This window comes from Heptranchias perlo, chromosome 19, assembly GCF_035084215.1.
Source record: "Heptranchias perlo isolate sHepPer1 chromosome 19, sHepPer1.hap1, whole genome shotgun sequence".
Classification (NCBI taxonomy): Eukaryota; Metazoa; Chordata; class Chondrichthyes; order Hexanchiformes; family Hexanchidae; genus Heptranchias; species Heptranchias perlo.
In genome coordinates this window covers 21,333,966-21,361,428 of record NC_090343.1, presented here as the reverse complement: position 1 = coordinate 21,361,428, position 27,463 = coordinate 21,333,966, and the positions used below count along the sequence as shown (strand labels likewise).

At 43.1% G+C, this 27,463-nt stretch overlaps 1 protein-coding gene across 4 annotated transcripts in view; it reads left to right on the top strand.

Moving 5' to 3' along the window:
* The window catches only part of rgs19 (regulator of G protein signaling 19), a 94,428-nt gene that overhangs the window by 47,128 nt on the left and 19,837 nt on the right, over positions 1-27,463 (top strand). For 3 of the 4 annotated variants that reach the window (XM_068000457.1, XM_068000456.1, XM_068000455.1), the window contains 2 exons: positions 974-1,107; positions 23,721-23,795. In XM_068000457.1, coding sequence (XP_067856558.1) covers positions 1,010-1,107; positions 23,721-23,795 — 173 coding nt within the window. In that variant the 5' untranslated portion in view covers positions 974-1,009. The remainder of the gene's footprint in view (positions 1-973; positions 1,108-23,720; positions 23,796-27,463) is intronic. The other variant, XM_068000458.1, reaches the window with a different exon arrangement.

Below are 27,463 nucleotides of genomic sequence, written 5' to 3'. Positions count from 1 at the left end.
TGGGAGCTTGCTGTATGCAAATTGGCTGCCGCATTTCCTACATTACAACGGTGACTACACTTCAAAAGTACTTAATTGGCTGTAAAGCACTTTGGGATGTCCTAAGGATGTGAAAGGCGTTATATAAATGCAAGTTTTTCTTTCCCTTTGAGTTAACGTTTGCTAAACTGTATTATTGATTAAAGCTGTGCAAAGTATTTCCTGGGGCTGGAGAAGGCCTAAATCCCATTTAAGCCTGGGGCGCAGAATATGAGCTGGATCCCGGGGCTGTCAGCATTCATCCCTGGTTAGACCATACCTTTCCGGTCATGGGGACCACGAACAGATCTGTCACCACCTCCCATTACTCCCCAAATCAAGGATATGTTAGGGGTAGTGCGTGGGATTCCCCAGGAAATTCCAGCCTTTATGCCCTTGAAAAGCCTCAGCAGAACTCACGGCAGCTCGGGCCTGGACTGAGTCACTTTGAGACCTTCTGAAGGCTCCAAATCTTTACTAATGTAAAGCATAAATAGCCATAAGCACAATTTCTTAAGAGTTTCTGCTAGTCTTATGCTTAAGTTACGACAAGGTTTGGGAGAACCCCCACGGAAATTCTACCCCATATGCTTCAACAAAGTTACAAACCAGTTTTCTTTGTATAATCACAATATCTTATTAAGTTCAATTGCTACAGACAGTGTACACTAGAATGTGTACTGTCATTGTATTGTAATGAAGAATAAAATGTCATATGATACCACAGGAAAATGCACTTACTACACCACAGGAAGTAGGAAGTTGTCTCACATGTTCTTTGTGGAGCTTTTTGCTACAAAAGGAATATGCTAGAAAAATGTGCAATGATTGGATATTAATTTTTGCATATAATACCAGAACTCTTGCTTTTCCCTGCATCAGGGGTGTAAAAAAGGAATTTATAGCACACATACAAACAGTACAGTGTTTCCAAACTGTATTTTTCTTATTTTAGTGCACAAGATCTGAACAGAGCGAGAAGAAACAGCAGATGTCGCAGAATGAGAACTCCACCACAATGCAATCTGCAGGCAACCATAGATCAAATACATGCTGTTTCTGTTGGTGCTGTTGCTGCAGCTACCCATGGTATGTCCTTCAATTTATTTGGTATAAAACCTGGCCTGTATATTATAAGTAAATATTTGTGAAACAGATTCCAGCATTTAAGAAATTATATAAAGAATCTAAAGAATATTAGAATACTAAAGAATATTAAACTTCAGTTTGAATTACTCACAATCCACTTTTACCTTTAGAAAGAAAGAACAAATTTGTGTTTATATATCATTTTTCGAATCCTCAGAATATCCCAAAATGCTTCACAGTCAATTAATTACTTTTGAAGTGCAGTCACTGTTTTGTAGGCAAACAGGACAGGTAATTTGCCCACAAAAAGCAAATGAGATGAATGACAGAATAATCTACTTTTGGCAATATTACTTGAGAAATGTTGGCCAGGACATCAGAAGAACTCCCATCTCATTGCGTGCGCATTTTGGCTGCCGCTCCAGACCCGAGCCCATCGCTTCTATTTCCCCTCTTTTTCTTTACCCCTCCTAAGTCCCTCTTTCCTGTCGCCATGCCTCCTTTAATTTCTCCCCATCTCGGGTACTCTGCGCCCCCAAATCTACCCCAAACCTTCAGCACTCCTAGACCTTCCAACTCTCCTGCCGCCATCCCAGGTTTGACTGCCTCTTAGATAAGCCTACAGCTTCCCTCTGTGCCTCCCTTGGCATCCTCCAAAGGGTCCATCGAGGCACTCGTCGCTGCCTCCTTATGAGCACCAACCCCAAATGCCCCATCATACTCTCTCATCGACTTTCCCACCCAACGCATCTGCTGGGGGCTAATCTTGCCAATCTCCTTCCCGTCCCACTCACCCCTCCCAGTGCTGACCCTATGGACTCTGCCAGCAGATCAGCTATCACCGCCTCCTCCACATCTCCCTCCAGAATGTCCTTTCACTTGTGAACAAGGCCCTTGCCATCCATGAGCTTATTGTGGATGATTGCATTGTCGGAAACCTGGCTGATGGGTGATGATACTTTCCCCCTTAATGAAGCCTCTGCGCCTGGCTATATCTTCCACTTGCCTCACCCAGACCGCCGCGGTGGTGGTGTGGCCCTTATCACCAAATTACACTTTAGTCTGTCGCCCTACAACTCTGGCACCTTCTCTTTCTTTGAGCATCTCACCTTCCACCCTTCTCGTCTCTCCTTTAAAATCCTCATTCTCTACCGCCCACCCAAGTAGCATGCCAAGTTTCACACAGATATTTTCACTGCTTTCCTCCCTCAGCCTCTGCACTGAGCAACTTCTCATCCTCGATGATTTCAATCTCCATTTCAACTCATCATGCTCTCTCTCCTCTGAGTTCACTGCCCTCCTATCCTCCCTTAATCTCTCCCTCCATATAAACTCCCCCACCCATATTCACAGCCATCCCCTTGACCTTGCCATCTCACATGGCCTCTCTATTCCCATCATGTCAATCACGGATAAGGCCATCTCTGATCACCTCCTTATATCCCTCTCCACCCACATCCACCTTCCCCCTCCTAATTCCACTTCCTTCTGTGTCTGTCCCTGGAAAAAGCTCTCCCCCAAGTCACTTATAACAGCACTTTCAAATTCCCAACTGTCCAGTCTTTGGCCTTCCATTCACCATGACATTTCTGTAGTTACCGATCTGCTCAGTCACACCCTCACCTCCACCTTTGAGGCCCTTGACCCCATTAAAACCATTACTCTCTCTCACTCTGGTCATTCCCCCGGTACGGCCTTCATCTCAGCTCTCAAGTCCAAGGGACGCAGATTTGAACATTTATGGCGGACATCTGGTTTAGCCATTCGTCGCCAGATCTGGCTGGACCACATAAAGCACTATTGGGTCCTGCTCTCCTCTGCCAAAACTGCTCACTATTCCAGCATGATCCTGGAATGCAAAGATAACCCCCCGCTTCTCTTCACCACAAACCATCTTCTTAAGCCCCTCTCCCCTGCTCCCTGCTCCCTCCACCCTCCCCTCCCCTCCAATGAAAAGTGCAAGGAGCTCATGGACTTCTTTCTCACTAAGATTGAGACCATCGGTTCGGTTGCCTCTGCCACTTCCCTTCCTTCCCCAAGCCCACCAAGTCAAACTTCCCCTATGGCTCCCCCCTGCCCTAGCCCTGAACTCGCATCTTTCTCTAGTTTCTCTCCTGTCTCCCCTCATGCCCACTCCGAGTTCATCTTGACCATGAAACCCACCTCCTGCTCCCTCGACCCTAATCCCACTAAACTGCTGACCACCCAATTTCCCTTCCTGGCCTGCATGCTAGCTGATATTGTTAATGGTTCCCTCTCCTCAGGTATTGTCCCCCTTCCCTTCAAATCTGCTGTCATCATCCCCCTCATCAAAAAACCCACCCTTGATCCCTCTGTCCTTGCAAACTACCGCCCAATCTCCAACCTCCCTTTCCTCTCCAAAGTCCTTGAACGTGTTGTCGCCTCCCAAATCTGTGCCCATCATTCCTACAACTCCATGTTTGAATCACTCCAATCAGGTTTCCGCCCCTGCCACAGTACTGAAATGGCCCTTATCAAAGTCACAAATGACATTCTATGTGACTGTGATGATGGTAAACTATCCCTCCTCATCCTTCTTGACCTGTCTGCAGCCTTTGACACGGTTGACCACACCGTTGACCACACCGTCCTCCTCCAACGCCTCTCCTCCGTCGTCCATCTGAGTGGGACTGCGCTCGCCTGGTTTCATTCTTATCAATTCAGTCATAGCCAGAGAATCACCTGCAATGGCTTCTCTCCCCGCTTCCGCACCGTTACCACTGGAGTCCCCCAAGGATCTATCCTTGGTCCCCTCCTATTTCTCATCTACATGCTGCCCCTCGGCAACATTATCCGAAAACACGTCAGATTCTACGTGTATGCTGACGACACCCAGCTCTACCTCACAACCACCTCCCTCGACCCCTCCACTGCCTCTCATTTGTCACACTGCTTGTCCGACATCCAGTACTGGATGAGCAAAAATTTCCTCCAACCAAATATTGGGAAGACCAAAGCCATTGTCTTTGGTCCCCGCTGCAAACTCCGTTCCCTAGCCACCGACTCCATCCCTCTCCCTGGCCACTGTCTGAGGCTGAACCAGACCGCTCGCAACCTTGGCGTTCTATTTGACCCTGAGATGAGCTTCAGACCACATATCTGCTCCATCACCAAGACTGCCTACTTCCACCTCCGTAACATCGCCCACCTCCTCTCCTGCCTCAGCTCATCTGCTGCTGAAACCATCATCCATGCCTTTGTTACCTCTAGACTGGACTATTCCAATGCTCTCCTGGCCGGCCTCCCATCTTCCACCCTCCATAAACTTGAGCTCATCCAAAACTCTGCTGACCGTATCCTAACCCGCACCAAGTCCCGTTCTCCCATCATCCCTGTGCTCGCTGACCTACATTGGCTCCCAGTCCAGGAATGCCTCGATTTAAAAAGTCTTGTCCTTGTTTTCAAACAAGGTTCGATCTCAACTATTAAGCACCTCAATTAATTTTGCGCTAATGGCCTTCTGGGATGTTGTGTTCCACTTTCTCATTATTTTAAACACTTCAATCAGATCATGCCTTAACCTCATCTACAGGGAATATAACATAAGTTTACCCACACAGGTACAATTATAAAAACACTGCACAGAAGGAGGCCATTCAACCCATTGTGCTTGTGCCAGTGTTAGCTCTTCAGCTAGATCTGTTTTCTCTCATTCCATTTTCCTACCCTTTCTAGCAATTAGACTTTGGTATTTGGGTACCTGAAATGTTCTATGCAGATGTTTTTTTCGAAGTTTTTAGTTAGTAGTATGTTTACATCAGAAAGATGCTTATATTAAATATTTTTTGTTCTGTGAGAAATTAGTGATTTTTTAATTGAGAATTGAAACATAATAGTGTTAGATTAGACGGACATGGAGGCCAAAAATCTCACCCATCTTGAGTGGAAAATAAAATTGGATGGCAGTGGGTTTAGCACAAGTACAGCTGCTCTAAATCTACTACCACCTGCAGATAGAAAATCTATCCCATTATGTCTATACGCTTCTGTAGAAAAAGTATCATATGGAAGAAAGAAATTACATTTATAAAGTGCCTTTCATATCCTCAAGGCGTCCCAAAGTGCTGCACATCCAATGAATTGCTTTTGATGTTTAGTCATTTTGTAGACAAATTTGGCAGCCAATTTGCACACAGAAGGCCCCACAAAGCAAACGACCAGTTAATCAGTTTTTGGTGGTGTTGGCTGAGGGAGAAATATTGACCAGGATATTGGGAGAACTTTCTGCTCTTCTTTGAACAGTGCCATAAAGAAAGAAACTGCATTTGTATAGCACCTTTCATGTCCCCAGGATGCCCAAAGCACTTCACAGATAATGCATTACTTTTGAAGCAGTCACTATTATTTTTTAGGCAAACACAAAAGTCAATTTGTGCACAGCAGTGAGAAGAATGACCATTTAATTTATTTAGGTGGTATTAATTGAGAGATGAATACTGGCAAGGACACCAGGATAATACCCTGCTTTTCTTCCAAAAAATGCCATGGGATCCTTTCCATCCATCTAAACAAGTGACTGGAGTATTAATAAAGAATCGTGGTCCGAAAATTGGGCACTGTGATCCCTATGTTTGATTTGCTGATAAAGCGCTCCTATCAAGTGAAACTCTCCACTTTGGAGCACTAAATTCTAAAACTTACACTATGTAAACAGTCTTGAAAAATAATTCGGCTTGTTATAATGGGAAGTCAAAGAAAGAGCTTTCACTACCTCAGGACATCCCAAAGTGCTTAACAGCCAATTAAGTACTTTTTGAAGTGTATGCGCTGATGTAATGTAGGGAAATGCGGCAGCCAATGTGCGCACAGCAAACTCCCACAAACAGCAATGAGATAAAAGACCAGATAATCTGTTTTAGTGATGTTGTAAACAATCTTACAACACCAGGTTATAGTCCAACAATTTTATTTGAAAATCACAAGTTTTCAGAGGCTTCCTCCTTCGTCAGGTGAATGTCAGGAAATCCTTGAACGTTTCGCATTTATATTCAGAGAACAATACGATTCAGAGAACAATTAGTGATGTTGGTTGAGGAATAAATATTGGCTAGGACACTGGGAGAACTCTCCTGCTCTTCTTTGAAAATTGTCAAGTGATCTTTTACACCCATTTGAGAGGACAGACTCGGTTTAATGTCTCATCTGAGAGATGGCACTTCCGACAGTGCAGCACTCCCTCACTACTGCACTGAAGTTGCAATCTAGATTGTGTGCTCAACTCTCTGGAGTGGGGCTAAACCCATGATCTATTGACTCGGGCAAAAGTACTACCATTGAGCCACGGCTGACACCTAAAGTAACCTAGTTACCCTTTGGAGTCATAGTTTTATGATAACACTTGGCAACTTATTCTGTATATCTCACCGATCTCTGTTAATTATTTTGCTAATCTATTTGTGAGATTTTGTGATATAAGTGAAAAAACGCTTTATTATTAATTTAGGCTCTAATAAATTCCTTTATACTATCCAGTCCACATGACATTTATATCTGCTTACATCATGCAGCATATTGTATTTGTGCTGTTAGACAGTTACATACTATACTTCTAACAAGTTCAAAAAAATTAAGAATAAAATATAAACAGTGATTGTGTGGTTATCATTCTTTGAGTAAGATTTAGTAGAGAATTAAATTAAATGCAGCTTTTGCACAATCCCTGTACACTGAAGCAGAAGTGGCTTGGCAGAAGTCACTGAAGGGGAGAAAATGCATGCTTCTTGAGGAGCGTTTTAGGGAAGTGAATTTAGGTTCTGTTTCAGTTGATGCCTACTTGCAAAGGAAGAAAGTTTTTGAAACACCCATGAAACAGGAAATTTAGTTCCTACTGTGGTTTTCGTTGCAAATGAAATTTATAACGATTTAAAGAGAAATGAAACCAAGCGGATTATTTTTTAAATTTTCTCTTTGTCTTTTTGCCATTATTTACTCAAATGAATATCTACATTTTTTTAGCATTCAAGAAATCATTATATAATTTAGACCAATCTATAGCACTAATGTTCACCATAATAGATATTCACAAAATCACAAGATAAATGTTGATACGGAAGGCCATTTGGTCTATCTGAACTCATCCTTCTAGAAACATCTTAAATGTCTTCAAGGTTTTTGCCTACATTACCAGGAAGTCCAATCCAACTGTTGATCACTCTTTGCATGAATTCCTTTCAAATTTTCCTTCCACCAGTTGGAACTTATGCCTTCTTGTCTTACTTTCGTGGTACACTTTTTCTATGCTCTTTAATATCTAATAGATCTCTATGAGGATCCTCTTAGTTACCTCCTGTCAGAAAGAAGAAAGAAAGACTTGCATTTATACAGCGCCTTTCATAACCTCAGGATGCCCCAAAGCACTTTACAGTCAATGAAGTACTTTTGAAGTGTCGTCACTGTTGTAATGTGGGAAACATTAATCAGGGTTGAAGAGCCCAAGTTTCTCCAGTCTTTCTTCATAATGTAATCTACCGATACTAAGGATAAGTTTTGTGGCTCTTCTCTGCACAACCTTCAGGGCTTCAAGGTTTACTTTGTGTCTGGGTTACCAAAACTGGACAATGTACTCAGGGTGCTGTCTGACCAGAGAACTGTATAGTTTCAACATGACATCAACGACTTATCTACTGATTTAGCAAAATAATGCAGCATTCTGCTTGTCTTGTTGATTGCTGCCAGACAGTGCCTGGACATGTTAAGTGCAAAGTCTAGCACCCCTAGCTCTCTTTCAAGTTTGACACATTCATACAGTACAAATATCATCCATTCTTTTTCCTGATGTGTGATATACTGCACTTGTTTGCACTGAATCTTATTGGCCACTGTTCCACTTATTTAGAGATTTTTCTATTTCCATTGCGGGCCCTTGGCTGCTTCACAAAACTTGAGTTTCTAAATTCAAGTAATTCATGTCAATTAAAAACAGTAGAGGTCCCAGTACATTTCCTGGGTCACTCTACTCCAATCCCTGGAGCATTCCACTCGATACTACATCCCCCGTACCGTGCACACGCGCCCCACCCCCCCACCACCCCCACACACAGTTTCCTTTCTTTTAGCTTATTTCTTATCTGAATACTAGCTTACCTTGACTTTCCACTGCTTTAAAATCACGTAGCAGCCTTTTGTAAGGCATTGGGTCAAAACATTCTGGAAATCCAGTACACCATGCTATAAGAATTTCCACAGTCCACTTCCTGAAAAAGTTATGGAGTTTGACCATGCAGGACTAAGTTATTATTGTCCAAATAGGCTTAAAGTTTTCTTGTAACAATCAAATCCATTATGTTACCATATGTAAGACTAATAGTTGTCTAAGTCTAATTGTAATCTTTATTTTAATATGATTATTACAGTAGCTTGTTTCCAATCAGATTTGTACTGAATTAGATTTTTTCTTCTGTTGGGTTCAGGTGCGAATGCCTGAAGTGTTCATACTACATTCTTCTTTGCACTTTTTTTAGGCAGGTATAAATGCATTTGAAATAAACAAGGTAACTCACAGAGGAAATTAAGTCCCGATTTTAACTCCCGGCCAGGAGTCGTGTGGGTGGGAGCCGAGGTGGATGGCAAACCGACCGGCCCTCCGCAGCGTGAGGCCTAGGATATTTTAACTCCCAGGTCTCATCTGTCAGTCTCCCATCTGAACCCGGCGGGAAATGATAGCTGGCCAGTGGGCGGGAGCAGGATTTTAGGCAGCAGGAAGCCGCCACCAGAGACCTGAAGGAACAGCCCCTGGCACTCAAGTAAGTGGTTGGGAGGGGGGTTGGGAGGACATCGCAGTCGGGAGAGGGGGAGGGAAGCCCAGGGCAGGGGAGGCCCAAGGTTTCCTCGTTGGCCCACAAGGAAACTAAACAAAAATAAAAACCAAAACCATTTATTGTTCTGGACCTCTTCTGTCCTCGGCTCCTCCTACCGCCAGGTTGGCCTAGCGGAGAAGCTGTAACTGCATCACCGTACAAGCCTCCAGTTAAAATTCCAGATTGGGTCCTGATGACATCATCAGAGCCCGATCTGCATATTTAAAGGAGGACCCCACTGCTTTCCGGCAGGTGTCCTTCTCGCCTACTCAGATGATATTAATATCAGAATCCGTGGGAAGTCAGTGGAATCGGTGCAGGTAAGTCGCATTGGCTGTTTTAATGCCCGGTTTCCTCTGGGCGGGCAGGGTTAAAATCGGCCCTTTAATACGAACACATTGTGTATTTGCAATTGAGTACAAGCATTAGCAGCAACAACAGACGGCCAGCAGCCTTACTTATTGTACTTGTTTCAAACTCCAGCTGGAGAAAGCTGCCACTGGCACAAGAGAGTGGGCTAGTTTGCAAGAAGGCAGTAACAGTGAACTTCCAACTGTTTTTCTTCCTACTTGTTCTTGCTACTTTCAAGATGGCCAGAGCCAGTTAGAAATTAAGGCCCTGAAATTCCATGGAGGTTCTCCCAGTCTCCTGTAAAGTTACGCCATTTCTCCAGGAGTTTCACCACTCTCCTGCAGAAGTCATGATGGAAGACCAAGAGAAACCATGCAGAATTCCAGGGCCAGAGTATAGCTTTACCACAATATTTTGCTGTATTATCACCATGGAAAAAGAAACCACCCAGGACCCAGCTGGCCTCACACTATTTCATGCAGGTATTCAACCACGAAGCTACCATACTAGTATAAGTGTACATCATAGGGCAGCCACACTCCAAGACACTGCCAACCACCAAGACACAGGCTTAACAAATGGAATTCTCTGTGTCAAAGCAGGTAGCTGATTCACTACATACACTGGATATGTGAGTTATGAAAGAAGGGAAAAAATATTATCACAGTGTATTTAAATGTAGAAATACTGGGCCCAAAATTTCTGAGCTTGGGAGGGCACTACAAGGATGTACATTGGGCATTGGGGTGCTGGGGGTATTTTGAGTGGGACACAGTTCCACGGGAAATTTCGACAGGAAGGGGGACGGATACTAATTCCTTTTGTTCCCCAAGGCCCCCATGCTGATATCAGAAATCCTGCCAATTTTGTCTCCTTTGCTCCGAACACAAATTTCGCCTCCAAGATGCTTATTCCTGTATATTGGATCCCTTTTTTCAAATCTTACCATCTTCAGCTAGAATAGCCTGCCTCCTCTCATTTGCATATGTCAAATGACAGCCGATATTGCTGTGGCTCCCAGTTGCCTGGTTTTATACTCTTAATGCACTTTGGATGAGCTTAGACTGAGATTTATACGGTGCAGCTGCTGCCAGGATCAACTGATCAAGGTGGAAGTGAAGAGTTCCTGACACAGATGAGTCTGGAAATTTTGAACACAGATTTCTACAGCTGATAAATGCTTTTTTAAGCATTTCTTTTGCCATTCTGCCTAGACACCTGGATTTGCTTCTGACTGCTTCTCCAAGGGTCAGACCACCAGCAAATTTTCAGCCCCCACCACCCCTACTTGCAGTGAGGGCTTCTCAGGAGCAGGTATGGTATTCCCTATGGGCATAGCAATGTATATTATCATGGAAGAGGAGGGGCAGCACAGGTTGGAGCAAAGGAGAATAAGGCAGCATTTAAGGAGTATGCAGTCCACCAGGTATTATTATAAAGGCAGCACAGGTCATATGAGGACCTTACTTAGGAATTGATATAAGTAGAGTATACTTCGCCCAAGAGGTAATAGAGCAGCTCTGTTACCTAATGCATGAGGACCTGCAGCAAGCTCATAATCTAGGCTGACACTTCATTGAGGTACTGAGGGAGTGCTGCACTGTTGGAGGTGCCATCTTTTGGATGAGACCGAGTCTGTCCTCTCAGGTGGACATGAAAATCCCACGGCACGATGTCAAAGAAGAGCAGGGAAGTTTTCCCGGTGTTCTGGCCAATAATTATCCCTCAACCAACATCACTAAAAAGAAACAGATGATCTGGTCATTATCTCATCACTGTTTGTGGGACCTTGCAGTGTGCAACTTGGCTGCCGCGTTTCCTACATTGCAACAGCGATTACGCTTCAAAAAATACTAATTTGGCTGTAAAGTGCTTTGGGATGTCCTGAGGTTGTGAAAGATGCTATATAAATGCAAGTTCCTTCTTTCTCTCCTGCGCTGCTCTCTCTGTGGCTATGGAAGTGACTACTGTGTTCATCTTTTATGGCACAGGCAGCCAAGGGCAATCTCTGCAATATGAAACAGGCTGCAGTATGGGCATACATTTGTCAGGTCACTGATCTCCTTTACAGGAGAGTTGGCAAGTACATCACCTTTGGCATCACAGCAAGGCAGCAGGATGATGGGGCCATCCACCTTTAAGGGATTGCTGGATTCCTCAAGATTCAGGTTGCAATCGATGGCACTCATGATGCTTTAAGAGCTCCCACAGAAAACCCCTCAACTATCTGAATAGGAAGGGCTTCCATTCCCTCAATGTACAGATTGTGTGTGACAACATGCAGAGGATCCTACATGTCAATGCCCAATATGCTGGAAGTTATCATTCTTCAAAATTTTGCCTCCCTGATCTCTTCAGGGAAGAAAATCACATCAGCAGATGGCTTTTGGGTGACAAAGCTTACACTCAGCTCTCATGGATAATGATCCCAGTAAGAATGGCATGACTAGCAGCAGAGGAGCGCTACAACCAGGCACATACTTCTACATGATTGGTCATTAAAATGACCATCGAGGTCTAAAAGGTACAGTTTCACTGCTTGGACAGGTCGGGAGGGGCTCTGTAGCCATATGCCCTTCACAGTTTTGCCATTCAAGAAGGGCTGGACTTTAACATAATTGGCGAGGAGGCCCTGGCTCAATTGGAGCAAGATCTGTATGGAGGACACCATCACGATGACCTGCACTCACTGGCTCCCATGGCAAGAACTGAGTACCTCCCCAAAAGCTGCATTGCCTTCTCCCCCTCAGGCATGAGGAGTTTAAAGGTGCTGATGACACCTCCAGTGTCCTGCCTCTGGTCGGCATTACGTGCCAATTTTTCCTGCAAAGCAATACATTTCTGAGACTGGGGGGGTGAATTTCTATGGGGACTGCCACGCTTGTCCAACGTAACTTCTGTTGAAGAGCTAGCAGCAGGAGTATTCTACTTTAATTCTATCCCTTGCCCTTTCCCCATATCCTTTCATATTCTTCCTTTTCAAATATTTATCGAATTCTCTTTTAAACAATGTTATAGTCTCTGCCTCGTAGTCACTTGTGATAAATAATTCCAAGTTCTAATAACCCACTTACTGAAAAAATATCTTCTAACATCCCCTTCATTCATCTAGTGATAATCTTGAGTCCATGCCCCCTCTTACCAATTTACCAAACATTGGATACAATCTTTTACTATTTACTCCCTCAAAATCTTTTGTAACTTTGAAAACCTCTGAGATTCCCCCTTAACCTTCTCTGTTCCAGTGAAAAAGTCCCAATTTTTCCAACCTTCCTTTACACTTGAAACAGAAGCTAACTAATGTCTTATACAAATTCAACACCGCTTTCTTTTATATTCACTACTCCATATATAAAACCCAGAATCTCAATTCCTTTTATATCAGTACTCCCATCTTTAAAGATCTATCTGCACACCTAGATCTCTCTGTTCCTCCACTTTGTTTCAGATATACGTCCTTTCATTGTTGTTTTCCAAAAGTGTGCTATTTAATATTTCTCTGCTTTGCATCTGCCCACATTATTAACCTGTCTATGAACTCTTGTAACTTTTTGTATTCTTCCTCAGTTTTGCATTCCTAACTTGATATCATCAGCAAACTAAAATATTTATCCGTTTTTGCTTATGCCCGAGTATACATAGAGAATGCAAAAGAGGTCCCAAGCACAAAGCCCTAGCACACAAGTACCCACATCAAAATAACTCAAATAAAATCCCTTCTTCTCTCTGTTTTCTGACCCCCAGCCATGCCTCTATCCATGCAGCTACATTTCCTTTAATATTCTTTAATTATTCCTATCTACTGTTATCAAAATATTTACATTTCCTTGCCTTTTTATTGTTTTGCCCCTTCTGCCAATTAATTCTTTAAGGATTAAAATTATTTAATGAAACTTAGAGGGCTAAAGATTTTCAATGCTTCATTATGCCTTTTCCACATATTGTCCTCCTGATACACAATAAAACATAGGCTATAAATTCCAATTTAATAGTTTGAAGAGAAAATTATGCAGACAAATTCAAGAAGAACAATGTAGTTTTGCTTCCACATTTCAACATGGCCCTCTTCAACAACCAAGAAAGAGTACAATGCCCTTAGCAATGCCGTTGTTCCAAAATGATCACATATGTTATTCTCAAGCTGCAGTACACATCCCACAACATGAATTTGCTATGCAAATGACACTAAAATATCAGGCTTTGCTTTCCTCTATGAATATGTAATTATGTTTGATATTCCTTAACATACAAATAAAGGTGCACATGCATGCTTATGGGGCTGGATTCTTCTCTGAATTACTGCGTGTTTTGGGGTGGATTTGGAGCGTTAACTAAAGTAAAATTACTTAGAGACTACTGCCTCAAATCGCTGCTAAAGAACTGAACTAGAATTATCCTCTACCCAATGGTAAAGTCAAGTGGCCAATGCTAACCTTCTGACCCATCTAGCCCAATTTTTGCCCCAAACTTGCCCCAAATAATTACTGCCAACATATAAGTAGTGATAGGAGCTGCAGTAAAGTATTCCTGAGGCGAATACCACATTGAGGAGACCATTTTGTATTCTGCTATTGAAAGTTGGTGTTACTTTGCCTGCCTATTGATCTCTTTAGTATTTTGGAGGTTCGGTCAAGACTTTTGCTGTTGGTTTCACCTAGCTCTGCTCAAAGAACTGCTTTTCATTAGGGACATCGACTTCCCAATGACAATTCCTCTATTATGCTCTGAAGAGGAGGAGGCTGGAGGCATTGAAGAGAACAGATTGGAGGTTCTTAGAGTGAGGCATCACAGAAGATATTTCTTCACTATAGACACATACCCATTCACCAGGGTCTACAGATCAAGAAGATCTAACTTAGACTTTTCTGATCATCAGTGCCTCAGAGCAACTTCCTCCCCAGAAGCTATTGGAGAAATATGACAGTTACTAGCTGAAGACCTGCAGTCCATGTCCGCTAGGAGAACAGCATTAACTGTCCTAGTAAAGGTCACCATTGCTTTGAATTTCTTTGCCTCTGGATCTTTCTGGGCAGCATTCGGTGACCTTGGTCATATTAGCCAGGCAACTGCTCACCATTATATCAAGAATGTTACTGATGCTCTATTCAGGAGGGCTACACAATTCATATCCTCTCCAATGGAAGCCAGATAAACAAGATAGAAAATGATCCAGTTCAATAGACTGTCAGGGTTCTAAAAGGTACACGGAGCAATTGACGGAACACATGTATCATTCAAATCACAACCGAACAACCCCTCAATTTTATGAATAAGAATGACTTTCATTCTATTAATGTCCAGATGACAATCACCTTTTCCTGTACGTGAATGCCAAGTACCCAGGAAGCTGCCATGCTGCTTTCATTATGCGACAATCCACCATACCAGTCCTCATGACTTAGAGCCATTTATCAAGATGGCTGATTGGTGATGAGGGCTATCTTCTGTAGCCATGGCTGCTGATTCCAGTAAGGTTTCTGCAGACAGAGGGGGACACCAAATATAATGACGCTATGCCAGCTAACTTACTCGCTCGTGCTCCTAATCTACTCCTCATACAAAGTGCTCCCTGAATGAGATGAGGTTCAGTGGTGGTTGGCTGCAATGGACCCGCTGGAGCTTTAGCAATCTGAAGTGATTATTGTCTCAGGAAAGCAGTTGTCCTAGGAGGGCCAGCTTCTGGTAGCCATTCTGTTGCCATGACAAGGGGGGCCGAGCCCATGTCTGAAGCTCCCTCATATGTAGGCATTGGAGGGGGCCTTAAGGAAGCAGGCTCAATGCCACTTTCCAGAGAGACAGTAACATCTATGCCCACGCCTTGCAGCCCACTGCTGCTGGGCACAGGTTCAGAGGTGCTTCTGGTCAGTGTCAATACAGACTGAATAGTCCCAACCAGGTCTTGGAATCTCTGTGAAAGCATTCTGCTTAAAGCATCTATAGCAATACTGTTAGCTGCCACCAGAAGCTACCAAAGTCCTTAGAAGCTGTTCCTGACATACTGATGCTACAGAAAGCTTCTAGGATGTTCCACATGTGTTTCAGATGCTGGTAGTGGACTCCTACCATTTTCCCATCATCTCAACCGTATATATGGAAACTGTCTCCACTGCCTTCACACGCGATATCTGCATCATTGGACTCTGATTTGCATGTATTCATGAGGCCACGGCTGGCGCCTCAGCCGACTAAAAAAAATGCATGGTTAAAATAGTGGTTGGTGAGAACGAAGCAGTAAGTACTCTGCAACCATTTTAACCGCCCACCTGCCCCGTTCCTACTGGGCAAGCAGGGTTAAAATTGCCCCTCAAGTTTGCAGAATTTCTGATGTCCAACAATATCCAAAAACAGCAGTACTAAATACCTCAAATCAGTTTTTGGACGTGGACTAAATCTACCAGTTTTCAACATAAGTTTCAGCTGTGGGAAATGGGTAAGCAAAGCTGCTGCAAAAATATTAACTATGCTTATTAAATGAGGTGAGAGGGCAGAATCAATAGCTTCTGAAATTTTCTACTTAGATGGCCAACAGCTGCTCATGGCTGTAGTAATCTGTCTAAGGACAGACCACTATACAGTTATAAGATGAGGGAAACCAATCCTCATGGTTGACTGAATCTTCCTTCAAAGATTGTTTAATCCTGACTGCAGGACTTAGAATCATTGAAATTTTAGCACAGAAGGAAGCTATTTGATCCCTCATGCCTGTGCCAACATTAGCTTCACATTAGAACTATTAATGCTAATCCCATTTCACTGCTTTTCATGTACCTTTTAATATTTTTTGTAAGCTGTTAGTATAATTCCCTCTTAAATGTTGTGATTGACTCAACTTCAGTAGCCACTTGTGATAATGTATTCCATATTTTAATAACTTTGTGTGAAATAAAATTCTTCTAACCTCACCCTTTAAACTTCTAGTATTGATCCTAAGGTTATGCCACTTTATTACTGACTCATCAGCCAGTGGAAATAATATTTCACTATTTACCCTCTTAAACACTGACATAATATGGGAGACTTATCTTAGTCTTCTAATAGACTTGTTGGATAGCGGATCCTACGTCGGACATAGTAGCAGTCAAAGCATTTTGGAGCAGTGCCCAATGTTGCTTATTCCCTGGGCCGTTGAAGTTTGTGTTGCCATTTACTCTATTGTAGACCATGGTGTAATTAAACATCCATCTAGCAGATTCAGGCACAAAAGTATTCATTTACCATAAATCACATTTGCAGTGAGGTTTTCTTAAGCGATATCAGCATGGCGACATCAATTTTGCAACAGTCATTCCTGGCTGTATGACTCATAATTGGGGAACTGGTGTCACAAGACCAGTGTCACTATGATCAGCACCAATATTACTCTGTTTGCAAACAAATTGGCTGAAAACATTTCAATCTCTAGCACAGTGAAATATATTGGTTGAAAACACATTTGAAATATGATTTGTGACCAATAGTCAATTTAATGATTTGATATTAATAACAATAATTGTATCATTGAACAGTTAGAAAAATGGTTACTTTGAAAAAGTATGATATGATTTCTGAACAGGATGGATTATTTAGGAAGGAGGGAATTACCCAATGCAAACCAAGTACATCATAAGTCATGGATGGTTTGTGAACATGAAGTGACCCCCAATAATGTAATATTTCCATTTAACTTCCTCTCACCTATTAATTTTAAAGTCCACTACCGATTTCCTGTGGTATTGCTCATGGTAAGTCTGATAAACTGATTTCTTCACCCCAACCCTGTTTGTGTCTGAAAATGGGACAGGATTTGGTGGAAAATAAAGGGAGATTTAATACTCATTTAATGCCTGTTTCTGGGGCTGTCCAAATTTCTGGGGTGAGGGTGGGGGATTTTACTGACACAGAGGATGAAACTTTAAACTTTGTTGGGGCCGTAAAATGGGTAGTAGCGGATCAGCCGTCCATTATTTACAAGCCCCTGATTTTCCATGGAAGTCAATGGGAAGGAAAATCGGGCGGGCTGTATAACAGATGGCTGATCCATTACACCCCATTTTACGCCCCCGCTGCAGTTGAAAATTTTACCCAGAGAACTCCTAACTGAAACAGATAGGAGCCTCAATAATCTGTGTAAAAGGCGGAAGGCCAGGGAATCACGCCATTTTGCAATCCCCAGATGTGCTACATACCGACTCCCGAGCACACCCATAGAATCCTGATGGGAAGGAGGCCTGTGGCAGACCTGCTGGCAGGAAAGCCTTTAAAAGAACGACAGATTTTCTTATTTTTTGGAACTACTGGCACTTAGGCTTGCAAGGGCCTTTGTGCCAGTTGTCATTATTTATTTATTTTTTTTGCCCCATTATTTGCTCCCTTAATTTGCAAGAGAGCGTTGGGCAAAAGGGATCCTCTGAACTTGTGTTCAGAGGAAAAGGAGGACTTGCAGAGAAATGCCAGGTGAGTCAGAATGCCTGAGGTGTGCTCCATGCCCTACCGCCAGCACCCACATTGACAGAGAGAGGTAACATAACTTAACTTCAGCAGACACCGTGTTGGTGGAAGCTCCGATTGCCAAAGGCAGCTGGGCAGCAGATCCCTGGTGGCATCAGCATGCAGCTTGCTTGTTCTGCGAGGATGGGAAGTCATCCAGCTCCCACGCTGTGCCTCTGGATGGGGGGGGGGGGTGATCAGGAGGAGCACTCCAGCTCCTGCTGAGCTCTCCTAAAAAATAAATTGTAAGCTTCCTGGGCTGTTTTTTGAGCAGCCTCCAGTGGTCACTTTAAGGATCACTCTTTAGGCTGCTCATTGCCTTGTACAAATGGACAAAGCTAGCATGTGCACACTCCACCCATTTGTATCTGAAAATTGCTTTTGGGGTCCTACAACTGGTGTAGGACCCCAATTTTCATATTTTAAGCTGTCTCCCTTCTCTTTCAGGTGGGCAGGCTGCTCACCCATTTACAGGCTTAACTGAAAATAGTGACGGGGGTCCTTGGGCATCATTGGAGTAGGCCCACCCCCCCGATTTTCAATTGCTGTCTGCCCATTTCTCAGGTAACAATCGGGCAATCAGCAGTTGAAAATCACCCCCCCCCATGATATCTGGTTACTATCTATGTTCTAGCTAGTCTTAATGTAACTTCCATAGGTTCTGTATTTTCCAGAGCTTCCTTCCCTAATAAGTGTAATAAATATTGTTCAAAAGTAGTTAAAGACTTCGCCGTAAAGGGCCTACCACTTGTACCACTCCTTATACTCCTGTTGTACATTAGTTTGGCATATAACATAACAGCAATATTCATTAAAACAGGGTGATTTCAATCATGTAAATTCCTTCTACAGTGTCTTGTCTTTGCCATCATGGCATGTGTAATGTAGTTTTCAATAGCTTGATCTATCCATTAGTTCTACCTTCCTTGCTCCATTCTTATTAACATTGGTTTGTGTGAGTACACTATTTTTGCATCTATCTATAAGTTTTAAGATTTCTAAGTTGCTATCCGTTTATGCCATTCATGTGCATATTAGGACGGGCTGCATTTTCAGCAATATTCTTCCCTTATCGCTTTGTATGGATATTAAATTTGTAATTGCACCTGGAAATTTTCTCCCTAAATCCTCTTGCCTTGTTGCATCTCTCTTCACCTTCAAAAATCTGCCTTCAGTCACCTCCCCAACTCTTTTCCCAATTCATGCATGGTGTCAAAAATTCTCCCCTCCCCATTTTGTGAAACTCCTTGCTATTTTAAAGGCACTATATAAATATATGTTGTTATTTAAATTCAATGGTAGTAATTGCCTAATCTTAATAAAAAGTTCACTTCACACTGGTTAGAAACTGTAATAATATATACTATAAACTGTGACGAGGAAGCATTGTAAAGCAGCCTCCACAAGGTGGTGTCACGACATTTCTGATTAATGTATTGGAAGTTAAACTGGAGTTACACTACATGTCATGCGAGTAATATGATGTGGATCATAGAGCCATTCTTCATGGTTATTATTGTTCAATTTTTAAACTTCCCTTTGATGTACAAAGTAGAAATACAAACTTTTTATTATCATTAAAGTAAGTGGTAATAGAATACTTTCAAGAGTTGGTTAAATTTACTAGCTATTGTAATCTGTGTTTTAACATCATTTCAATTGGTTACATGGTCTACTGTATATATTGTTGTAATATTATTATAAACATAAGCAGAAAAAACAGGTTTCATAAAAAAATTTAAACTAAGTTATCAGGAAAGGTTAAGAAAATCTGTGGATATTTGCGCTAGTGGCCAGAGCTCCTGTGGTGGGAATCTCATGAATAAATTCAAATCGGGGTCAAGTAACGTCATTATGACACCAATGCCATTTTCCAACCTTGTCACTTGAGTACCATTTCCTGCTCCCGTCTACTAACCAAGGGCGAAACAAGTCCTGAGGCAGTAATTTCAAATGCTATTTAAATGATCCTCAGCTGTTCTCAGGTAAAGCTGTATAGAGCTTTTGTTGACACTTTTCTTGCAGTACCATGTGGGTTTTTTGACCTTAAAGAATTCAAAAGTGCTTGTAGTTGCCACTGTAGGTGCTGAACTGTCAAAAGGATTCTGGCATTGCATTTGTGCCTTGATAGGGGTTCTTATAAGAATCCCACTCTTGTAGGAACAGGAGGAAAGAGCACACACAGCCACAGCTGGAGGGAGAGCAAATAGAAGGAGGCATACTTGCAGGAATCTTTACCCTCTAAACAGAGTTTATAGGCCCAAAACAACAAAAGTGCATAAGAAGGCTTTGATTCTCTAGTGTGGCAGTGACAGGAGACCTGCAGCCAATTGCTCAAGTTAGAACAGTATTGCCTGTTGCATTCAAGGTCACTGCAGCCCTGAACTTCTTTTAGGCTGCCATAGGGGATATCAGCAACATCAGTCATTCTGCAGTGTATTAGAAAGGTGACGTGCCTTACTTGCTAGAGCAAACCCATTCATTACTTTCCTCACGGACATCCAGAAGCTGCAGGATAGGGCTCTGGGGTTCAGACAGATTGCAGGATTCCTCCCAAGTCCAGGGCATCATTGACTGCACCCACATCACACAATGCAACTGCTTTCATGTTCGCAAGAGCTTCCACACTATTAATGTGCAGTTGGTGTGTGATGGCCAGTAGTGCATCGTGCAGGTTTATGCCTGCTTTCCAGGCAGCTCCCATGCTACTTTTATATTGTGTGAATCGTTCATCCACCCAGTTTGCCCCGGCTCAGCAATTTAAAGGCTGGCTATCCCCTTAACTCTTGACTCGTCTTACAAACCCATGCTCAGCTGCAGAACCCCACTACAATCAGATCCATGGGTCAACTGGACCTCTCGTTGAGCTGACCATTGGAGTCCTCAAACAATGATTCAGATGCTTAGACAGATCTGGTGGCTGATCAGTCCAGAATGATTGTGGTTTGCCATCTCCTGCAAGAAGGGCTCAATAGTATCCTGCAGCCAGAGCTCTTCAGCAACGGTTCATCGAAGAGAACTTAAGCTGAGCACACTGCTCCCCTGCATTAACAGTCATGTGCAACACATCTCCCAGTCCTTCCACGTAAAAATAAATAGCATCTACCCAAAGACCAAAATTGATATTCAACTAACATTATAGGATCACCAGCTCCAAATAGGAACTCTCTGCACACAAAGATGTCAAACAGCATTGTGATTTTACTGGCTTATAGAAAAGCCCATACACTGTTTGACATCATCATCTGAGTGCCCTGTGTCTTTCTTAAATGCTGTCTTATCTATTCCAGTGCTTCTATGAGGTGCTCCCCCATAGTCGCAATATGGGAGATGGGAGGTAGTTGTGGGTCATTCAAGGCTCATGAGATACTTATGGTCAGCAACTTCTTGGAGCTCAGGACAGAGATGGCCTAGCTTCAGATTGCAACAACTTGGCATTAGTCAGAGCAATCTGGTACCAGGACAGGAATTGATTCAGAGGGTCATGAAGGTCTAGAAGTGCCATCGCCATTGCACAACTGCCTTTACTATCGAGCTGCAGCTCAGCACATCTACTGATCAATGGGGGAGCATTCTCTAGGAGGTTCATGATCCGATTGAAGCCACTATCTATTTACTGTCCCAGCCTTTCCAAGGTGGAAGTGACAATTGAGTCCAGAGCTTGCATAGCCCCAGTATGGGAGATACTATTACTGCTGTCATAGACTCCTCCAGAGGCCATTGAGGTAACAGCATGCTGCATGGTTGAGTGCAGAGTGTTGATGCCATATGTAAGAACCCCCCCACAAGTTGGTAATGGACTCCAGCATACCCTCCTACATGTTCTGGAAGCTCCTTGGCCAACCGTCCAATGCATTCGGCAATTACTGGTGCACAGAAATCATCTTTCTTTTAAAGACTACGTGCCTGAAGTCTGCATCTCTGACCTTTTCAGCAGAGCTAGGATGTGAGCTGGCCCTCTAGTTAGCTGTTTCTTGGGCTTTCCTTGCCAGCTCCTCATTTATGCTTGGTGAATCCCCCAGTGCATTTCCCTCGACATCACTATCTAAATCAGGGAGGATGCCAATTTCTTTGCTGATGCTTGGTAGAGGAAGAACAAGTGATGGTGTATTATCTTCAGCACTATCCTCATCAGTCTATCTTACTGTAGCAACCCATTTGTCTGATTGACCTAGAAAAAGGGTTAGTGTAGTTGTGAGGGTAAGCACTAGCAGTTCAGTGGCAATGTACCATCAAGTTGACATGCTCAGTGTGTGACTGAAAGAGTTAAGTAGTAAGAAAAAAGAAAGGGAAGATGCCTTTAAAGACTATGTTCCTGGTAGTCAACACATCGTGCTGTGTTATGCATCCAGCCTCGCCATCTCTGATGCGAGGGGGTTGGATACAAGAGTAAGAACGTCTTACTACAATTGTACAGGGCTTTGGAGACCTCACCTGGAGTATTACGTACAGTTTTGGTCTCCTTATCTAAGGAAGGATATACTTGCCTTGGAGGCGGTGCAACGAAGGTTCACTAGATTAATTCCTGGGATGAGAGGATTGTCCTATGAAGAGAGTTTGAGTAGAATGGGCCTATACTCTCTGGAGTTTAGAAGAATAAGAGGTGATCTCATTGAAACATAAAATATTCTGAGGGGGGCTTGACAGGGTAGAGGCGGAGAGGTTTTTTCCCCTGGCTGGAGAGTCTAGAACTAGGAGGCATAGTCGCAGGATAAGGGGTCAGCCATTTAAGACTGAGATGAGGAGACATTTCTTCACTAAGAAGGTTGTGAATCTTTGGAATTCTCTACCCCAGAGGGCTGTGGATGCTGAGTTGTTGAGTATATTCAAGGCTGAGATGGATAAATGTTTGGACTCTAGGGGAATCAAGGGATACGGGGATTGGGCAGAAAAGTGGAGTTGAGGATGAAGATGAGCCATGATCTGATTTAATGACGGAGCAGGCGCGAGGGGCCATATGGCCAACTCCTGCTCCGATTTCTTATGATGCTGACTACTCTGTGTCAATGGCAGTCTCTTCCATAGGTGTCAGTGTCTGCAGAATGACAGGACTTCCTCCTGTCCCGGTTGTCTCCCTGGTGTTGTATGCCACCTTCAAGAAGAGTGAAATTAGGTTAATATGTACTCTGGGCAAGAGTATTCAACATATGAAAGCCAGCTTACATTAGTCTGCATAATGATAGGAAGAAGCAACAAGTGAGGCCAAGATAGAAAAGTAGCTGGAACAGAAGTAACAGCTTTTCAGGGCTTGAGTGCAAGCAGAAAGGAAATATAGTGAAATCATCCCCACTGACTTGAGGAGAGTCATGGCAAGCAAGGAAAGGAAGAGTTGATAGGGCTGAGGCTAAGGTAGAGTACATGATGGATTGTGTAGAGAGTGTGAGAGATATGAAGGGAAGTCTTATCTTGGCCCTGCTGGTGACATCATTAAATTTCTCATGGCACTGCAGGTGAAAATGCTAATGGCATTAAAATGTTGCGCTACCTTTCACCGCGTGCCCTTTCACCAATTTGCCGCAGTATCCATCTATAATCCTTAGGAAAAGAACCTCCTTCCTGTTGTTCATTTGCTCTACCAGCATCCTCACGGCTGCCTCTGAAAACCTCGGCACTCTTCCTGCAGCGCCACAGTGCTGCTTCTTAATATCTGAATGGCTTTCTAACTGGTCTATCGGAGGCACAAACTCTAGAATCACTGAAGAGACAATTGGATACTCTGATGGAGGAAATGTAGGTTTCTATGGAAAATAGGCCAAATGGCCTCCTCCATCTACATTTACATTATTGAAACACAGATGTGACATCAGATTCTGTTTTGGTGGGGCCACAAAAACTGCATCAAATCCATATCTGCAATATAACTGACCCAATAAACAAGCAGCCACATTGTAAATGTGTCACCTTGGTCAGGTCCTACCATAGTATAAGTGAACATAGCTTTTTAAAATTTCATTTACTACATTCCACTCTTCTTATTAGGAGAGAAGATGATGATCGATTCCGAAGAACATCTGGTGATATCAAATTGGAAACCTTACAGAAGTGTGAAGCAAGGTAAGCTTAGATTATCACATAGTGGAGGAGGAAAGGGCTATATATACCTTGCCATGTGGCATATAACTGTATTTACTGCTTTTGTATTTGAATCCTGTTGTAAATGCAGGGCCTGAAATTGCTGGGAACTTGCACCATAGTAATGACGCATTAACGGCGTGCGCCATTGTTAATACGTAAAAGTTCCAGCAAATAATGGAGTAAGTGAGATACGTCGCATCATTATTTGCTGGAAAATTTGCGACGCACCGCCGATAGGCTCACCTAAGCCAATAAAAATTTGTTCTCGCTCAGCTCACCGTTACAGTCAATGGCGATCACCAATTTCCATGATTTATACCATCATTCGCCATTAATCATGCTGCAGTCACTTAAGACTGAAAATGGCCCTCACTTGACTCTTAGTCTGGGAGGCCAGCAAAGGGGCCATTAAAGCTGTAGAGCTTCACCCCTGCAGTCTGGAAATTGTTCTCAGTTTTTTTTTAATTCTCTCACATTTGGCAGTCTGTTCTTGTGCTAATAACTGTGATGCCCAACCGAGGGTCCTGCATGTTAATGCAGGGCATTGGGAAAGTGCTCACAATTCAGTGGGGGAGCATGTGGGGAACAGTGATCATTATATCATTAGGTTTAGAATTGTTTTGGAAAAGGACAAGGAACAATCAAATGTGAAAATGCTTAACTGGAGGAGGGCAAATTTCATTGAGTTAAAAGGGATCTTGCCCAGGTGGATTGGAATTAAAAATTGGTAGGCAAATCAGTAATTGAACAATGGGAGGCCTTCAAGTAGGAGATGGTTCGAGTACAGAGTAGACACATTCCCACGAGGGGGACAGGAAGGGCATCCAAAGCCAGAGCTCCCTGGATGACTAAAGATATAGAGATTAAAATGAAACAGAAAAAGGAGGCTTATGACGAATGTAAGGTTCATAAAACAGTAGACAACCAGGCTGAATACAGAACGTACAGAGGAGATGTAAAAAAAGGGAATGAGAGGGGCAAAGAGAGAGTATAAAAATAGATTAGCAGCTAACATAAAAGGGAATTCAAAAGTCTTTTATAAACATAAAAATAGTAAAAGGGTAGTCAAAGGAAGCTTGGGACCGATTAGGGATGAAAAAGGAAATCTTCTAGTGGAGGCAGAGGGCATTGCTGAGGTACTAAATGAATACTTCGCATCTGTCTTCACTAGAGAAGAAGATGCTGCCATTGTAGCAGGAAAGGAGGAGATGGTAGCGATATTGTATAGGATAAGAATAGATAATGAGGAGGTACTTAAAAGATTGGCAGTACTCAAAGTGCTAAGCAATGACCATCTCCAACAAGAGAGAGTCTAACCGCCTCCCCATGACATTCAACGGCATTACCATCACCATTCTGGGGGTCACCATTGACCAGAAACATAACTGGACCAGCCACATAAATACTGTGGCTACAAGAGCAGGTCAGAGGCTGGGTATTCTGCAGCGAGTGACTCACCTCCTGACTCCCCAAAGCCTTTCCACCATCTACAAGGCACAAGTCAGGAGTGTGATGGAATACTCTCCACTTGCCTGGATGAGTGCAGCTCCAGCAACACTCAAAAGGCTCGATCAAGCGGGCTGCTTTGTTCCATCCAGAACAAAGCAGCCTGCTTGATTGGCATCCCATCCACCACCTTAAACATTCATTCCCTCCACCACCAGCGCATCGTGGCTGCAGTGTGTAGCATTAATCAAGATGCATTACAGCATATTGCCAAGGGTGTCTTGACAGCACCTCCCAAACCTGCGATCTCTACCACCAAGAAGGACAAGACAGCAAGCGCATGGGAACACCACTACTTGCACATTCCCCTCCAAGTCACACACAACCTTGACTTGGAAATATATCGCTGTTCCTTCATCATCGCTGGGTCAAAATCCTGGAACTCCCTACCTAACAGCACTGTGGGAGTACCTTCACCACATGGACTGCAGCGGTTCAAGGCTGCGGCTCACCACGACCTTCTCAAGGGCAATTAGGGATGGGCAATAAATGCTGGCCTTGCCAGCGGCGCCCACATCCCATGAATGAATTAAAAACAAAAAGTAGAAAAGTCACCCAGATGGGATGCATCCTAGGCTACACAGGGAAGTAAGGGTGTAAATTGCGGAGACTCTGGCCACAATCTTCCAACTCTCCTTACATATGCGGATGGTGTTGGAGGACTGGAGGATTGAAAATGTTACGCCCCTGTTCAAAAAAGGGGTGAGGGATGAACCCGGCAATTACAGGCTAGAAAGTCTAATGTCGGTGGTGGGGAAACTTTGAGAGACAATAATCCAGGACAAAATTAATTGGCACTTGGAAAAGTATAGTCTAATAAATGAAAGTCAACACACATTTGTTAAAGAAAACTCATTTTTGACCAACTTGATTGAGTTCTTTGATGACGTAATGGAGAGGGTTGATGAGGGTAGTGCGGTTGAGGTTGTGTATATGGACTTTCAAAAGGCATTTGATGAAAGTACCACATAATAGACTTGTTAGCAAAATTAAAGCCCATTGGATTAAAGGGACAGTGGCAGTGTGGATACAAAATTGGCTAGGAGACAGAAAGCAGAGAGTAGTGGTGAATGGTTATTTCTCATACTAGAGGGAAGTATACGGTGGTGTTCCCCAGCGGTCAGTATTAGGACCACTGCTCTTTCTGATATACATTAATGGCCTGGGCTTGGGTACAGAGGGTATAATTTCAAAGTTTGCAGATGACACAAAACTCAAAAATGTAGTACACAATGTGAAGGATAGTACGACATAGATAAACTGGTGAAATGGGCAGACACATGGCAGATGAAATTTAACGCAGAGAAGTGTGAGGTGATGCATTTTGGTAGGAAGAATGAGGAGAGGCAATATAAACTAAATGGTACAATCTTAAAGGGGGTGCAGGAACAGAGACACCGGAGTGGGGGGGGTGGGGGGTGCACATTCTCAAATCTTTGAAAGTGGCAGGACAAGTTGAAAAGGTTGTTAAAAAAGCACGTGGGATCCTGGGCTTTATTAATAGAGGCATAGAGTACAAAAGCAAGGAAGTTATGCTAAATCTTTATAAAACACTGGTTAGGCCTCAGCTGGAATATTGTGTTCAATTCTGGGCATCACACTTTAGGAAGGATGTCAAGGCCTTAGAGAGGGTGCAGAAAAGATTTACTAGAATGGTGCCAAGGATGAGGGACTTCAGTTATGTGGAGAGACTGGAGAAGCTGGGGTTGTTCTCCTTAGAACAGAGAAGGTTAAGGGGAGATTTGATAGAGGTGTTCAAAATCATGAACGGTTTTAATAGAGTAAATAAGGAGAAACTGTTTCCAGTGGCAGATGGGTGGGTAACAAAGGGACACAGATTTAAGGTGATCAGCAAAAGAGCCAGAGGCGAGATGCGGAAACATTTTTTTTTATGTAGCGAGTTGTAATGATCTGGAATGAACTGCCTGAAAGGGTGGTGGAAGCAGATTCAATAGTAACTTTCAAAAGGGAATTGGATAAATACTTGAAGGGAAAAAATTTAGAGGGCTATGGGAAAAGAGCAGGGGAATGGGACTAAATGGATAGCTCTTTCAAAGAGCAGGCACAGGCACGATGGGCCGAATAGCCTCCTCCAGCGCTGTACCTACTATGACACAATGCCTTTGTCCTGTGCCACTCCA